Source organism: Helianthus annuus, chromosome 16 (genome assembly GCF_002127325.2).
Source record: "Helianthus annuus cultivar XRQ/B chromosome 16, HanXRQr2.0-SUNRISE, whole genome shotgun sequence".
Lineage (NCBI taxonomy): Eukaryota > Viridiplantae > Streptophyta > Magnoliopsida > Asterales > Asteraceae > Helianthus > Helianthus annuus.
The window spans coordinates 4,489,326-4,506,879 of NC_035448.2; the positions used below are offsets into that span (position 1 = coordinate 4,489,326).

A 17,554-nucleotide genomic window follows, 5' to 3' on the forward strand; every position below is an offset into this window, starting at 1 on the left:
GTTCACCACAATGAACGTTGATTTTCTTGAAATAAAATACTTTTATGACACCCAACTCAGTGGTCAGGGGAGAATGAATGTATAGACACTCTGAGTTGGCTAACCCAATTTCCCTCATCTGAAGAAGTAACAACAGAAAATCCTCACAGTACTGCGAGTGCTTCAAACACAGCCACACAATCTGTGGAGCACAGTACCATTGAAGAAAGTCCATCCAACGTGATACCTGAGGTAAGAAATACTGAGGACCCTGGATGTTCTACGTTTTATAACCATGAGACAACAGGGGAACACATATAACCGACAACAACGGAACCTACTCCACAAGCTGAACCAGATGTGGAACAGGGTTCGAACAAGTCGTTGATCATGTGGAAGCAGTTGCAGCAGAGACAACCAGAAGATACCCTCTCCCTCCTAGAGCCAATAGAGGGGTCCCTCCATAACGGTACTCGCCAGAGAGGGAAACCAGAAGCTCAAGGTATCCAGTAGCTAATATAGCTAATGGGAACTTATCTAACAGTGCGAAAGCATTTGTTACCTCTCTATACTCCGAACAAATACCTGGTTCTGTAAAGGAAGCGCAAGGTAAGAAGAACTGGAAAGAAGCAATGGAAACAGAGATGCAAGCTCTTATGAAAAACAATACGTGGGAAAAGTGCATTCTCCCAAAAGGAAAGAAAACGATTGGCTGTCGTTGGGTGTATTCAATTAAGTATTAACCAGATGGTTCTATTGGAAGATACAAAGCTCGACTTGTAGCCAAAGGGTACACTCAGACATATGGGATCGATTACTCTGAGACGTTTTCTCCGGTTGCAAAAATGGACACCATCAGAGTTCTCTTCTCCGTGGCAGCCAATAAGAATTGGCATCTCCATCAGTTTGACGTTACAAATGCATTTCTCCATGGAGAGCTAGCGGAAGAAGTCTACATGGAAGCACCTCCAGGTTTTTTAGGGGGTTTTAAAGATGGGGAGGTTTGTCGGTTGAAAAAATCTCTATGCGGGCTAAAATAGTCATCGCGGGCCTGGTTTGGAAAGTTCACCTTGGCCATGAAAGAATACGGGTATTACCAAAGTAACGCTGATCATACCCTGTTCCTCAAAAGAAGAAACGGTCTTGTAACTTGCCTGATCATATATGTAGACGACATGATCATCACCGGAAATGATGTGGAAGAGATAGCACGACTGGAAAAGAATTTGTTTTCAAAGTTTGAAATGAAAGACCTTGGAAATCTCAAGTATTTCCTCGGAATAGAAGTTCTCAGGTCTAAACAGGGAATTTTCATCTGTCAAAAGAAGTATGTCCTTGATCTCCTAGTAGAAACTGGTTTGATTGATTGTAAACCAGCAGATACGCCTATGGCGGTGAACCACAATCTCCACATGGAACCTAATGGCGAGCTTGCAGACAAAGAAAGGTATCAACGACTTGTGGGCAAGTTAATTTATCTCTCTCACACTCGCCCTGATATAGCGTATGCTGTTGGAGTGGTAAGTCAGTTTATGCACTAACTACAAGTTGCTCACATGGAAGCCGCTAAGAGAATTCTAAGGTATCTAAAGGGAACCGCAGGCCATGGAGTGTTGTTCAAAGCAAATTGGCATTTAAGTGTTGAGCTCTACACTGACGCCGACTGGGCAGGAGATAAGGGAAATCGAAGGTTGACATCAGGGTACTTCTCCTTGGTTGGTGGAAACCTTGTTACCTGGAGGAGTAAAAAACAGAAGGTGGTCGCTCTGCCGAGTGCAGAAGCAGAGTTCAGGGGCATAGCTCGAGGGTTAAGCGAAGTTCTTTGGATCAGGAAACTTCTAGAAGACATTGGTTTCTCCCAAAGGGCAGCACCCAGTAAAATTATGTGTGACAATACATCTGCATTACAAATTTCAGAAAATCCAGTTCAGCATGATCGAACAAAACATGTGGAGGTACATCGACATTTCATCAAGGAAAAACTGGAGGAAAGGATCATAGAGCTCCCGTATATACCATCAAAGGATCAACTCGCAGATATTCTCACAAAAGCAATCAACGAAAACGCTTTTAGTAGTTGTTTGAGCAAGTTAAGTATTGGAGATCCCACTACTCAACTTGAGGGGGAGTGTCGGAAAGAAAGGAAAAATAGTATAGGGGCTAGTGTGTAATATGGTGGTCTATATAAACACCATCTTTGTGTATCCCTAATTTTTGTAATGTACAATTCTCAATACAATTCAAACCCAATTCAAGGATTCTTCTCTATACCAAACAACAAAAACACACACACATCAGACTTGTGTGTGTGTTGGCGCAAGTAGAAGAGAGCAGGGAAGAACAAACCCCTCAATGACACAAATTGGTTAAATTGAAAGGGGAATTTAGGGATAAATGAATGCATGAACCAAGAATTATGATAGCCTAAGTGTTTCTAACATCAAGTAAGTCTAATTTTATGTTTTAGTGATGTTTGATTAAGTGGGTCATATGTAATCCGTGAATGTAATGTAAATTATAACATGAATGCTAGTTGATATGAATGTGTAGATGTTGTAATATGTTTAATTTTGTCTATGTTGATGATTTGGGGTAAAACCCACTTGTATGTTATAGAATGATCAAGATTAGTGAAGTTTTATGTGCAAATTAGTATAATGTTGATGTTTGAGGAAGTGTTGATGGTATTTCATTGGTTAATTGATACAGAACTAAATGTACATGGTTAGGAGGGTAAATTGTAAAGTTGAGGATGGTTATGCTAATCAATGGATGAAATATGAAAAATGTGCTTAAGATACCTGTACATTATGCTTTGTGGATAGTACGCACGCAATGTGTTCGATGAAATGCCTTAATTGGTTTAATTGTGATTTTACATGAATGCTTGCTAAAATTATGTAATATGATGATGATGAAAATGTATGTGATTAATTAACGTCAGAATGTACATCAAAGAATGCATACGTAATGAAGTTTGTATGAAAGCTAAGTATATGAAGTTGCGATGTGTAGGAGCGAAGAAAAAAGAAGGAACAAGTCAATCCAAGGCGTTAGGAACGCAAGATCACGGTAAGTTCTTATGAACTTCGTTTATCCTTTATATAGATCATGAATGCAAATCTTGGTATTTAAGTCTTAGTGTAAAATCGTATTGTAGACTATGGTAAATTTTGATATGTTGAGTATTGAAAGATGAATAGGAAATGAAATGGTAATGAAGGCGAAATGACCCGCTTCAAATGGGTCGAAATGGTTTGAAAGCAAAATGACGAAATGGCTTAAGTAAGGACTCGTTATAACGGGTCAAAATGATGAAAGTGTGTCAATAATGTATGGTATGTATTGACCCATTTCGGATGGGTCAAAAGGGGCATATGTTGAATGTTTCCAAAATGATAAAAGATGAATGCTCATAACAAAGTTGATGATAGTATGGAAAGAATGACAACAACAAGGATGTTAACAAATGGTGAATTTTGTTAACGAGTCGAATAATCATAAGTAAATGAAAGCCTTCAATTTTGTTTAGTATATTGAACTAATGGATACTTTGATGTTGTGTATGATAGGTAAATCTCTTCTTTGATGACGGCGAGCTTGGGTCGAACACACTACACCTCATGCCCACAAAGTGCTCCCGAATATGTTTTTATGTCAAACGGGTCAAAACTCTTTTAGGTTGTGAAGTGTTATTTTGTACGTAGTGTCCTTTGTAAGTAAGTTAGTTTTGGTGGTTATGGTTTACTAGTTTTGGACAAATGTAGTTTAAAACGTTTTGGTGGTTGTAAATGTTATGGTTACCATAAGGGTATTTTTGGAAATATTATGTTAAAATATAAAGGATCAAATTTTTGGCATTTATAATTGTGGTTTTGACCTTACGTTTAAATGGGTGTTACACGTTTGTATCAGAGCCTAGGTTTGAGAGATTCGAGCACGTTAGAGTGCTTGGACTCAAACCGAAAGCTCGCAAGAATGGGTGTGTTCGTTCCAAGACGCAAGAAGAGGTAATTTTTATTTTTTATTTTTTAGTGAAGTATGATATGAATTGGTGATGATATGGAAAGATTTGAAAGAAATGAAAATGTAATAATGTCATCACAAAACGTGTTTAGAACCCTCGGGGAATGGCTTGGCTGAAATCGTATTCGAAAACGAATCAAAGTGGCTGTAAATAAGAAAATTCAGCCAACTATGTTGGGTATTACCGTAGCTTACGGTATATACCGTAGGCTACGGTGGGAACTTGGAAACAAATGTGCACCGTAGGACAAGAAAGAATCACCGTAGCCCTTTGAATCTCAATTTCAATAAAACTTTCAAATTGACATCTCACCTATCAATACCAATAGTGTTTACTAGAAAAAGAAAAACATGTTGAGAGAATACAAGAAAATCATAATCATAAACGTTTATAGTCGATATATCACCCTCACCTTGCTAGTTAACAAGGTTGAATTTTGACAACACTAATTTCCCTATGTTCTGAACAACAAATTTGGATCATTGATTGACCACTGGAGTATTATTTCACCAGCGGAACCACCCGATCATATATATCTCCACTAGGATAATGCCTATACACAAATTCAGGAGGAAACCCAAAAAATATGAAAAAACCCCCTTGTGAGAATCGAACCCAGGACATATTGATCCCAAAACCTTATCTCACCCTTAAGATGCCACTAGGCTATAAAGCCATGTGCAATTTCCTTATGTTATAGATTGGAAATTCACTTTTTCACATGGCTTTTTTAACGGCTAAATGTTGCACTTTAGCGAAATTGAATCCCTAACCTCCTCCTATTCCAACATTTAAAGGGTTTTCAAACGACTTATTAATTTTACTTTTTAATTGTTAAATTTTAACCTAAAAGGCCCCTCTTATTTTGAGATTACATAGGTTTTGTTGTATAAGTTATATAGGTTTTGTTGAATAAGTTATATCTTTAGGCGTTTTTTTTTGGTCTTATAACTTCTTCATGTAGACTATACGAACTACATTGGTATTGTGACCAGGCTACTAATAACCTTCGGGCCAGGTAGCCCTAAACCAGAACCATAGAGCATATTAAAACTAAAAGTCATTTGTATTAAACTAAAATTATTGTTTTGGAAAACGGAAACAAAAGATAGAGAGTAAACTGCTAAAATAGTCCTTAAAGTTTGGTTACTTTTGTCACTTTAATCTAAAACTCAAATCATTTCGCAGTTTACTCAAAGATATATTATATTTGTTCAAGTTTTTTCAACTTATTTAACAAAAAAATAAAAAATAAAAATAAAAAAGTAAAGTAAAGTATTTAAGGAATACAGACAAAAAAACAACACGTGATCGTGATTTCAATGGATATGTGTCAAGTCATATATGTTGGCTAATCTGTTAACATTGTTGAAAGGGACATCAATATCACGTGTATAGTAAACCTACCACTCAATAAACCAACTACTTGATGGAAAAGCTCAAAGCAATGGATCTTCCGTCAATATCAGGAAATAGGGTATGGGGACGGTGCTCCACCTCTTTGAGGACCGGCGACACTGGCATACCGTCCCCCCTCCCACCCCCCCCCTCCCCACCCCCCCCCCCCACCCCCGCGTCTCGTCCTCACCAGCAGCATCTGTACGTTGGCGATGTTCCTAAGTTGGTGGGCCCCCTTCGCTTTTTGACCGTTAATAAAAAAAATATTAAATTCCAATTATAATATGGAGATAGGAATTAACGCATGAAAACCGGATCAAAACGAAGAGGATAAGGTGTTCCGGGTTCGCCGGAATCTCGCCTGATTCATCGGAGAGGACAACCAGAGCGGCCTTTCAAATCTGAATGATTCTCAATGTTTTGCTTATTTACAACAATGGTCCCTGTGGTTTCATGTTATTATAAAAACAGCTTGAAGTTACAAAAATTCCTTTTATTTAGTTTCATGCTTAAACCTCTATTGAGATAAAAATAATATTTTGTTGTAAAATAATGTTTTTTAGTTTATGTTTTTTTTAAGTTTATGTAATGTGGTTTTAATATTAATGAAAATATTTTGTTAGTTTATTTGTTAAATGTTAAAAAAAAAGTAGAAGATTAAAAAATAAAAAAACATAAAAGTGGTGGGGTAGGATTATCTAGGACCATCCTCCATACCCTCTAGTTTTGTGGGATGGACCATCCTTGGGAGGACTATAACGTGACGCCTACGTGGCGGATCATCCTCCCTTGGAGGACCATCACCATACCCTCTAGCCTAATATGCTAGATGGATGGACTTGATCAACTTCAACTATTCATGAGGTTGAGCCTAGATTTGACCTGTGGGGTTTATACGAATTTAAGGTTATTCACGTGAAAATTTTGCTATTTTTTTTAACGGTTAACGAATCCTTTAAATGAAATATTGATGAAATTCATCATATCAGGATACATCCGCTTTCGAATCAGGGAAACCCCTCAACTAGAGCCGAAGCCTGTGAACACTCGCCCCGAGGCATGACAGTGCGGTGAGATAAAACCTTCTCAGTTCAACGATCAAGCTAGCGATCATCGCCTACTCCCCAAGTCTCTTATCATCACCTGGTGCGACTGAAACTAAATGGTAAGAGTAGGAATCGAAACTGGGTCACTTATTTATCGCTTTTGTTGCCACCTCTTGAAGATTAAGTTTTTTTTTCTTCTACCTTCTTCACCAATAAATATACAAATGTTATTGTTTTCTTCTTCTCTCTATTTCTTTCTTTACTAATACATTATTTAACATTATTGTTTTCTTCTTCTCTCTATTTCTTTCTTTACTAGTGCATTACTTATTATAAATGTGAAACATGTGATTTGACGAGTTATATCAGGGAAGTATTAGACTCATCACTATAACATTACATATTTTGACTAGTCATCAATTTATGTGTGGTTAGACATTCCTAACACTTTTGGCCACTTTAAAAAACCTTTGGGCATCTACATCCACATCGTTTTAAACTTTCTACAGTTTACATCCTTCTGTTAGTTAACCATCGAGTTGACCCTTTAAAATGAGGTGTAATGATGTTATTGCCCCTTATTATTATTATTATTATTATTATTATTATTATTATTAAACAACCCACCCCATTCGTTCATCTTCATATGTCCTCACCCTCATCTGACACCATCACCACCCTTGTGTTTCATCTTCTCTGTTTGGAACCACCGCGTTCCTTTTAAGATCCCTAGCTACCACCGTAATATAAGATAACCGCATTACGTCAATACTGATATTTACTACCTCAAATGTTATAAGTTATCAAGAACCTTCACAGTGATATGATCGATTCCTCTAATGGTTCTACTCCACTGTCAAAATTCAACATCCTCTCACTTACCTTTTGGTAACCACCTTCCTATGATTATCACACAAATTTTATCATTTAATTCAACTTCTACACAAACATACCACACACAACAATATTTCATCAATACATATATGCTATTAGCTTAAACAACAGATGGTTCTAAAATACAACATGTTATTATAGTATAAAACCCGCATTTTAGTAGTTTGTTGCAAATATTGCTTGGAATGGATTAAATGTTTGTTTCTGAGTGTTTACAGACTCCTAAGTGAAATGGAGGATTTCAAGGCCATAATTGAAAATTACTGAAGTCGCGTAGAAGGCAGACCCAATTCTGTTGTTTACGAGCCGTGAACTGGTATGCGAGCTACGGGTCATGAGCCCCAAGTTAGTGCACCGACCTGTTGCTTGGAAACCCTAGAACGCTAAGGCGTGACTTGACTTGTTTACTGTTGGTGCATATGTCTGTCGACTTCGTCTTGTATCGAGTCTTGTAATAGATTAGATAGATCAGGACACGATATACGAGAAAATTGAGAAACATGTGGGGTGTGGCCATTTCGCACGAAATGGAAAGACCAGTTCGTACGAAATGGACATTGTCCATTTCGCACGAAATGGATCAGGGCCATTCCATGCGAATTGGCATCCACTATATATATGTGTGTCTTGGATCTCATTTGTAACTTTCTGATTCCGGTGCCGAGGTGCTGCCGAAGTGTCTCCAGCCTGTAAACGTTGTGAATTGAATATAAGAGACAGTTTAATTCGTTCTAAGTGCAAATCAAGCTATTTCAACATCAAAACATATGTTTCTGCCTCTCGTTTTGATCAAGAACTCTTCTGAACGACTCGTTTGGTCGTACAAACGATCCTACAACTGGTATCAGGGCTCAGGAGGAAGATTTCTTACTAGTTTCAACCTGATTTCATCAAAATTCTGACTTCTACACCTTCTTTTACAAGATTTTTCAAAATTAAACAAGATTTCACGGTTAAAATGGCTTGAATTTCACATATAACACGCGTAATACTGTTTTAACAAATCCTTGAAATAATTAAACCTTAATTCCGCTTAAAACTTGATCAATTTTGGCAAAAACCATCCGATCGTGTGACATCATCATCAATTCGTACGAATTGAACAAGTCCAGCTCGCATGAATTGGATCTAATTCGCACGAATTGGACCTAGTATACTCCAATTCGCTTGAATCAACTCTTCACAGTTCCAATTCGCACGAAGTGGACCCAGGTCGCATCAAGTTGCCCCATTTCGGTTGAAAGTGACCTCAATTCGCACGGATTGGTCATAGCAGACTTCAGTTCGCACGAATTGAGTTCTAGATTGTTTGTAAGGTAACCAATTCACACTAATTGGACAGAATAGACCTCAGTTTGCTTGGATTTGGATTTGGATTTCCAGTTCGTTTGAGATTGTATAAGGATCCAGTTCGTTTGAAGTCATCATCAGTTCGTTTGAAATATCTCCAATTCGTTTGAACAGTCTAAGTTTGTGAAATTTTGGAATCGAATCATGGAAAACGAATTCTACAATGCGTTTGCTACTACCCCGAGTACTCATGTTACTGTTACTCAGAGTGTAACTATGGAAAACGAAACGGGAACATTATAGAAACCTCCAAAGCTGATGGCCATTGAAGAGTATCATAGTTGGAAAGAACTTTTCGAAAATTGGGTTCAAGCAAATCATCTAAGATCTTGGGAAAGTATTGAAACTAAGTATGCTAGACCACTGTCTGATTTGGGAGTTGCAAAGATTATCTCGGAATTTTCAGATAAAGAGAGAGATATATACAAGGCAGAAAAAATGATGGTCAGTTTACTTCAACAAGCTGTGAAAAAAGATATTTTCATATTACTTCAACATGATGGTGGTGCTTATTCGATTTGGGATGCACTTCGCAAAAAATTCGAAAGAAGTGCAGAGATGATCAAGAGTAAAAAATCATTATTGAAGAAAGAATTTGAATTGTTTATAAGTGTGCTAGGTGAAACTACAAAGACTCTCATTGAGAGATATTGTCATATAGTGCGTTCAATGTCTCGATTGGAAATTACTAAAACTCTAGAGGAATGGGTTGAGAAATTAGCCGATGCGTTACCTCAAAAAGAATGGGGTACATACCTCATGATTTTGAAGAATTCCGGAGAGTATAGTAGATTGTCGATTGCACAATTTATTGAGAAACTTGAGGGACAAGATCTTGAACAACAAAAGATTGCTAGAATGAACAATTAAAGCGGTCAACAAGACATTAAGATGTACTACAAAGGAAATGTTCAAAATGTTGAAGCAAGTCCAAAGATCTAAACCGCTTTCAGCGCAGAGAACTAATCTGAATCAGTAAATCAAAGCTCAATCAACACAAGTGGTTTTTCTTCATATCCAAGTGTCAATCCGAGTGTTTAAAGTTCAAACAATGGTAATGGTCATGTACTACAATGCAGTATTGCGTTACATCTTCAGAATGGTCAGAATTTCTCTGAAGAAGTTGCTAAAAGTCATATGGCATTACTTGTTACTGTGTTAGAATCTTATGAGGGTTTGATTGCGGGAAGGATCAGAAATCCTATGTTGACAAAAGAGGATTACGATCAGTTTGATGCTGAGGAAATGGAGCTTATGGATATTAAGTGGTGTTTAGCGAGTATGTTGAGAAGAGCTGAGAAATTTAAGCAGATTACAGGAAGAGATAATTTTAGTGATGCTAATGTTTCTACTTTAGGTTTTGATAAGTCTAAAGTTACTTGTTTTCGATGCAGGTGGAGCTCAGAATCCGTTCGGGAATGATGATTATTATCGGAAAGCTATATATCAACAACTTGCTCAACAACGGTCATCATCACATGCTATTGAAGATGAAAAGAAGAAAGCTTATCTAGTTAATCAAGATGATGAAAGAGTGCCAGAAGGTTTTAGCTGGGACAAATACATTCCGGCTGATTCAAAGTTTAGAGCATTCATTGCACAAATAATTCAAGAACCAGAGTTGATGAAAGAGTGGATGGATGTGTTTGCAGATGATGAGAAAAGCCAAGATGGAGAGTCTGTTTCTTCAGAGAATAGTTCGGAAAAGACATAAGTCTTTGATCAATCATCAACTGATAGTAGTGATGATGAAGAAGAAATTAATCAAATTAACATTGGAAAAACTCATTTATCTACTGAAAGTTTCAAATTTTATTTTGCAGATAAATTGGAGAAGCTAAAGGAGAAACGAGTTGCAAAAGAAAAGAAAGAGGCAAAATGTGAGAATGTTGCTCAGAAGGTGAAGAATGAACAGAGTGAAGAAGTTAAAATTGTTGAGAAGATTGTTGAAATTGAAAAGATTGTAGAAGTCACAAAACCTTGTCTAAAATGTTTGGAACCGTGCAAACATTGTGAAGAGGAAGACAAGAAGTATAGTGAGCTTGACAAGATGAAAGAAAAATTATTGTTTGATGTCAAGTATGTGAAAGAATCGTATGATGTTTTGAACAGAACACTTAACAGTTTGCAAAAGATAAACTCAGAAAGGGAAGATGCCTTAACAATGATGAATGCAGTGATGATGTCTAAGCAGAAGGCTATAAATCATTATATTGAGGAGTGTGCAAAATTGAAGCAGGAGTTGGAAAGTGGAAAAATTGAGATTGAAAGAATCAGAAGATTGCTGCAAAGTTATTCAAGTTCTGATTATTTGATTGATAGAATTTATCCAACTGTTGCAGGTTTTGAAGCATTTTAAGATAAAAAGACAGAAGAGAAGGATACTGGTAAGAAACAAAGTGCAAATTATAACAAGTGTCCGCCTCCGATCTAGGAAGGTTATTCTCCCAGAAAACCAAATGAGTAACAAGTCAAAAAGGCAGTCAATATAAAATTGAAGTCTGAAACAACTGACGAGTTACTAGAAAACATTGACGTCACATTCACATCGTCTGACACTGATCATGAGTCTGAGTTAATAAAGAAAGTGGTCAATCAGGTGTTGGATAAAGATGAGGAGTCAGAGTCAAAATCCGAATCCGAGAGTTCGAGTTCATCAGTTGACAGTCCAAAATCATCGGTCAAAAGGGTTTACAATAAAGAATTTTTGTTACCAAAATCTAATTTGAATGACGAAACATTCAAAGTTGCATATACTTTGAATGATTCAGACAAATTATTTTCTGATAAGGAATTTCCAATAAGAAGTGTTGAAATTGAAAAGATTAAAAATGTTTTCAAATTAACAGAAATTAATATTTCTGAAATAAAAGATGTAAATCTTAATGAAAAACCTAAAAAGTATACTTGAAGAATTCAACAAAGATTGAACAAGAAAAAGGGTTACAGTTCTGGTTCTGGTTTTCAAAAGAAACCAAACCATAACAGTAATTTTAAAAAGAAAGGTTTAGGTTTCATTCCACCTGAAAATCATAAAAATGAGAAAATTTCTAAAACTAAAACAATATTTGTTTCAGGGTCAAGTTCTGAGGAAGAAGAAAAGAGGTCATTCTGGAAACAATCGAACAGAGAGTTCTTTGCAGAAAAACAAATGTTTGAAAAGAATGGAGCTAATCAGAAAAAGGAGACAAGAACCTGTTATCAATGTCAAGAAGTTGGTCACATGGCCTGGAATTGTCCAAAGGCAACCAACACAAAACAGGAAGTTGTTTCTAAACTCAAAGAAAAAGTTGTTGATAAAACTGAACCACCAATTGAAAATTTCAATTTGTTTAAAAACTCAACATATGAAGTTGGTGAATGTTCAAAAAGGTTTTACAAAAGAAGAGTGAATCTTAACAACCAAACATGGGTTGTTAAGAAATCAGATGTGAAGTCTGGCGATGAATCTAACTCGTTAAAGTCAGAGGAGCCACAAGTTGAGGTTAAAAGTGAAAATTCAGTACCACCAATGGATGATGTCAACTTTCCACCATTGCGGGCTGAAAATTTAAAATCAAAAGTTGGTGAAGTGGAGATTTCGAATCAATTCTATTCTGAAAAGAAAGAATTTGATGTCGAAAAAGCATTTAATGGAAAAGTGAAAAATATTTTTGGGAAAATGGTCGATGGAAGGGCCAAAGGGGTAAAACAATTTTATGAAGCAAAAAAGAAATGTTCAAACCCCAAGTGAAATTGAACCAGAAGCACCCAAAGCTAGCCAGGCTAGGGTGTCTGTATTCCATACTTAAAAATCCTAACTTGCCGGATCTCCCAAGTTGGTAATCGTGGAGCATGAATCGGCATCTTTCTTGAGAAATTCACGAAAGTGATATTTCGACCTACAAGTGGTAGTATTCTTGAAAATTGTCATATCTCAACTTACAAATGGTATTGTGGTTAAGTGAACCTACAAATGGTTGAAAGAAGAGGTTTTCACCTACAAGTGGTTAATCAAGGTCATTAAGTTGAACTTGATTTAACTTTCATACAAATGGTTGAGAAAACAATGTGACGACTTAAACCCCAATTCTACAAGTGGTGAAATCAACAAAACTAATTTTCCGAAAAAACCATTTTGATTAAAACAAACTTAAATGTTTTGAAATCATAATGGGAAAATAGTTTGTTGTCAGGGGGAGTTCTGATTGTTTAAGCCAAGTGGATGTCGATTTGAAGCAATTCACAACAGTTGTCACTTTATTTGTACAGTTTGTTTTCAAATTTTCCTTGAAAATAAAAAATTGAAACGTATTTTTGATTTTAGGGGGAGTAAAAATTTTAGAAATTTAGAAAATTTGAAAAATCCAAAAACATGATAAATTTCAAAATCCAAAAACATTGAAAAATTCAAAAACGAGTTTTGTTGTATAAAAGAGGAAATGATAGTACATCAGTGGACTATCACAGCACGCTAAAGATATGAAATGTCAAAAGTGATAAACGATCTCACTAATGATATGCCAGTAGGTTTTTACTCATTCAGTAAATTGTTTTCGAGATATAAACCTAAATATCGAATACTTACTTATCTCGTGGGGAACATCTCTCGGATATATGGGTAACCCCCGAAATCTTGTTTGAAAGATTTTTTCTATTTCTGACATACTAGGTCTTTGTGCGTGATAATATCTGGGCTATTATACCAGGACTTCCGATTTTGCGGGAGCAATAGCTTAGTCCTCGTATAATACATTGCAAAGCTTTAATCATAAAGCCTACCCCCAGCATAAAAAATGATGAAACATTGAAAAATGCAAATCATGTGCTGTTAAAGAAAAGATCACCAAACGGGACACACCGAAAGACGAGCCATCATCTCTTTGTCTGAACGGAATTTCTAACCTGAGCTCTCATGGTCTCGCATTACCCGTTTACAGATATCATTAGTGTACATTCACCTGTAAGACTGAATATAGAAGTCTGGATACTGTAGCATATTCTGAGGTGGGACATGCGAATAAAGTCCATTAAAACACTAATCTCGTATCTCGAAACAATTGAACTTTGTGTGAAAATTTAAGTGGATCAGTATACTGACAATCTAAGTGAATCGTTTAGAACTTAAAATGTTTTAAGCTTAACGGTGTTAGTGATTTGTCTCAAAAACTGATATGATCCTCTTACACAAACTCACAAAAATAGTGTCTGTAAATATTTTTTACTGCATTTCATTAAAAACAAAAATCCAAAAATATTGTGTTTTTTGCATAAAATTTTGAAAAACCAAAAAGATTTTATTTCTTTTTATTTTTGACAACTGATATTGGAAAACTTATTTTCAAAATTCCGAATGTTAAACATGATGTACAAATGGTTTGGGAGAGTTTGTTTGAATTGAGAAATGATTTTGAAATGTTAAATTTGAATGATTTGAATACAAGTTGTTAGCAGGGATTCCTAAATTGTTAAATCTTAACAATTGAAAAACTTATTTTTAGGTAGAGTTTGTGTAGATACTGAATTCCAGACGGTGATCCCAGTTTATCGAAAGGGGGAGTCTGAGGACATAAGAGACAGATTCAGCTCTTGGAACAAAGCTCGAGATAGATGCTGCTGATACTGAAGAATTTATGGAATCAGAGTAGGGATCCTGCGGAAAGTGTGCTTTTCCTAGAAAGTTTAGGAAGCGATCTGGGCCATCCAATGGGTGTGTTTAATGGTTGAGATGAAGTCAATGGCAATCTTGTAATTCTTTAATTTATTTAATTCATTGTTTTAAAAGACTAGGGGCAATTTTGTCAATGTACCATGTTTTAAATCAATTAGATAACCGCAATCCCTACTTTCATGGATTTTCCCTCTCTCTCTCTCCATTATTGATTTGATTTTCTCTCTCTCTCTCTCTCCAATCCAACCCTAAACCTAATTAAACCTGCGATCTTTTTCCCCTTGCTGCTGGCGACGCAAAACAGGACCCCAAAAGCATTCAGATTTCGGTTCCAATGCTTGTTCATACCCCTTTTCTTCACTAGGTATTCATATCTTGTGTTGTGATTAAAGTTCTTGAAGTGCATATACGTTTTCGGTCGTAATATGCTTGTAACTTGGCTGCGTTTTTGCTGTTTTAATTGATGATTGTAGAGAGGCTTGTACCGTGGTTTCTGAGTCGTTCTTGATAAATGGAAGGATTACCAGCATGGATGGTAAAACACAGCGTCAAGAAAACTGCTTGCTGTTAAAACACAATGTCAAGAATACTCCAGCAATCTGCTTGCTGTTAAAACACAGCGTCAATAAATCTGCTTGCTGTTAAAACACAATGTCCAGCAATCTGTTTGTTGTTAAAACACAGCGTCAAGGAAATATGCTTGCTGTTAAAACACAATGTCAAGGAATCTGCTTGCTGTTAAAACACAATGTCAAGAATCCTCCAGCAATCTGCTTGCTATTAAAACACAGCGTCAAGAAATCTGCTTGCTGTTAAAGCACAGCGTCAAGAAATATGCTTGCTGTTAAAACACAATGGCCAGCAATCTGCTTGCTGTTAAAACACAGCGTCAAGAAATCTGCTTGCTGTTAAAACACAATGTCAAGAAATCTGCTTGCTGTTAAAACACAATATCAAGAATCCTCCAGCAAATCTGCTGACTTAAAACACAATCAGATTTGTTAAACTCCGGTATGAAAACAACCTGTTGTAAAACACATTATGATGTAGTGCAATCATCAAAAAAACACAATGTGATGTAATTTGACATAGACAACAACATTAAACACGTTCAGAGTGTTAAAATGCAAAAAGAACTGTTAAAACACAACCTGATTATATATTGACTTCAGAGTGTTAAAACACACAGACTTCAACCTCTCTGACTGGTAAAACACATCACCAAGACCTGCTGATAGTTTTCCAGATAAACACATTGACCTCCAGATTTGAATTCGAAAAAAAACAAAAATTCCGAAAATCATGGAATGTTAGTTAATGAAAAATAAATTCCAAAAATAAAATTAAAATGTGAAATTACATAGTTGCCCTTTTAGTTAAAATAACTCAATGCCACATGTCCAATTCTCATTGCTTCCTAGACTTTCTAGGAAAAATAGACTTTCCACCCAACTCCTACTCTATGGAATCAACATTCAAGGGGAGTTTGAAGATCGAAGCTTGAAGATTGTAAGATCAACATTCAAGGGGGAGTATAAATGGTAATAAAGAGAAGAAAGAAGATTGAGGATGCTTACAATGTCAGATACTTTGAAAAGAGCGTGAAGACTGCTCAAGACTGGAGACTTGTCATACTGAAGACTCGACACCGAAGACTTCGTCAACATCCAAGGGGGAGTCTGTTGGTGCATATGTCTGTCGACTTCGTCTTGTATTGAGTCTTGTGATAGATTAGATAGATCAGGACACGATATACGAGAAAATTGAGAAACATGTGGGATGTGGCCATTTCGCATGAAATGGAAAGACCAGTTCGTACGAAATGGATCAGGTCCATTCCATGCGAATTGGCATCCACTATATATATGTGTGTCTTGGATCTCATTTGTAACTTTCTGATTCCGGTGCCGAGGTGCTGCCGAAGTGTCTCCAGCCTGTAAAACGTTGCGAATTCAATATAAGAGACAGTTTAATTGATTCTAAGTGCAAATCAAGCTAATTCAACATCAAAACGTCTGTTTCCGCCTCTCATTTTGATCAAGAACTCTTCTGAATGACTCGTTTGGTCGTGCAAACGATCCTACATTTACGGGCCGTGACCTGGATTCTTGTTGACGGGTCGTAATCTACCCAAATTAAACATGGGTCGTATAAATAGAATAAGATGTCGAAGAAACCCTAAGAGCGGATGAAACCAAAAGAAAAAAGCGAAAAAAGGGCTGTGGAAGTTCAAGGATTCAAGATCGGAGATTCAGGAGAGGATTCAAGGAAGAAGAACGTACCAAAGGACAAGAGATTGTTCCTTACTGAATTAGCACCATTCGTATTAACTTGTCCTGTTGTTTTTATCATGTATTCAATGAACTCTTTAGGTTTGTTTGTTACTATGAGTAGCTAACCGCGCCATAGCCGGTTAGTGTATGATGATTCATGTAACTTTGTATTGACTTGGTTGATTTTATTATGAAAGTGTTTTTTGTAAGATTTGCTTATGAACTTGTGATAGTGTAATCTGTATGTTGAGTATTGATGTTCAAATGAGTTTTTGTGGATTATTTTGGTCTTTCTATGAGGTTATGAATGTTAGATCTACTTTGTTTATCTTTAGGCTATATATTGATCGTTAGTTTAGGGTTGGATGCTTAGTAGGCAAAGGACAAACTTGTTGCGATGTTGGTAATTTATATGGGCCATCTACCTGAAGAACCTGATTATAAGGGTTTGGAAACTAGATAAAGGTTTGTTGTAAATTCAGTAGTCTAGATAGTAATTCACACTGTTCGTTAATCTCGGTTGCTAGAACAATATAAGAGACTCTTAGATCACAAGGGATGAGTACATGTCTTAGTTACTTAGAACTAGCTAGTTGGATGTGTCTATAGCTTGGTGGTTTGAAGACATGGGACTAACTCGAGGGGGCTCTAGCTTTTTAAGACTACACCCTCGTTACTAATGGTTGATTCTGAACCTAATTGGCTATCTTTTTATCAATGTTTTCTAAATTTAATTAAATAGGTTGTTTAGTGTTTTCTGATTCTTAAAAGTTACTTAGGTTAGATATTACGAAAGAGATAGGTTAATAGATCTTAGTGTCCACGAATTGATACTTTGATACTTACCTTGGCTATACTATATACTGATAGGTACGCTTGCCTAGAACGTGTGTAGCTAGTATTAGTGTGTTTATCCTTAAAACTCGGTTATGTTTTG

General features: G+C 36.4%; 1 protein-coding gene and 1 long non-coding RNA gene across 2 annotated transcripts; both read left to right on the top strand.

The window, feature by feature from the left end:
- The first annotated feature begins 1,055 nt into the window (after nt 1-1,055).
- On the top strand, nt 1,056-1,520 carry LOC110918862 (uncharacterized mitochondrial protein AtMg00810-like). The gene has a single exon (XM_022163142.1). The coding sequence runs from the start codon at nt 1,056-1,058 to the stop codon at nt 1,518-1,520; it is 465 nt and encodes a 154-aa protein (XP_022018834.1).
- A 4,043-nt stretch (nt 1,521-5,563) lies between these two features.
- On the top strand, nt 5,564-6,634 carry LOC118488422. Its single transcript, XR_004884668.1, has 2 exons — nt 5,564-5,630; nt 6,394-6,634. It is a non-coding gene; the product is annotated as an uncharacterized LOC118488422 (long non-coding RNA).
- Nucleotides 6,635-17,554: the final 10,920 nt, after the last annotated feature.

What these genes read in the sequence shown, in the direction of transcription:
- LOC110918862 (XM_022163142.1), top strand. Translation starts at nt 1,056, where the DNA reads ATGAAAGAATACGGGTATTACCAAAGTAACGCTGATCATACCCTGTTC.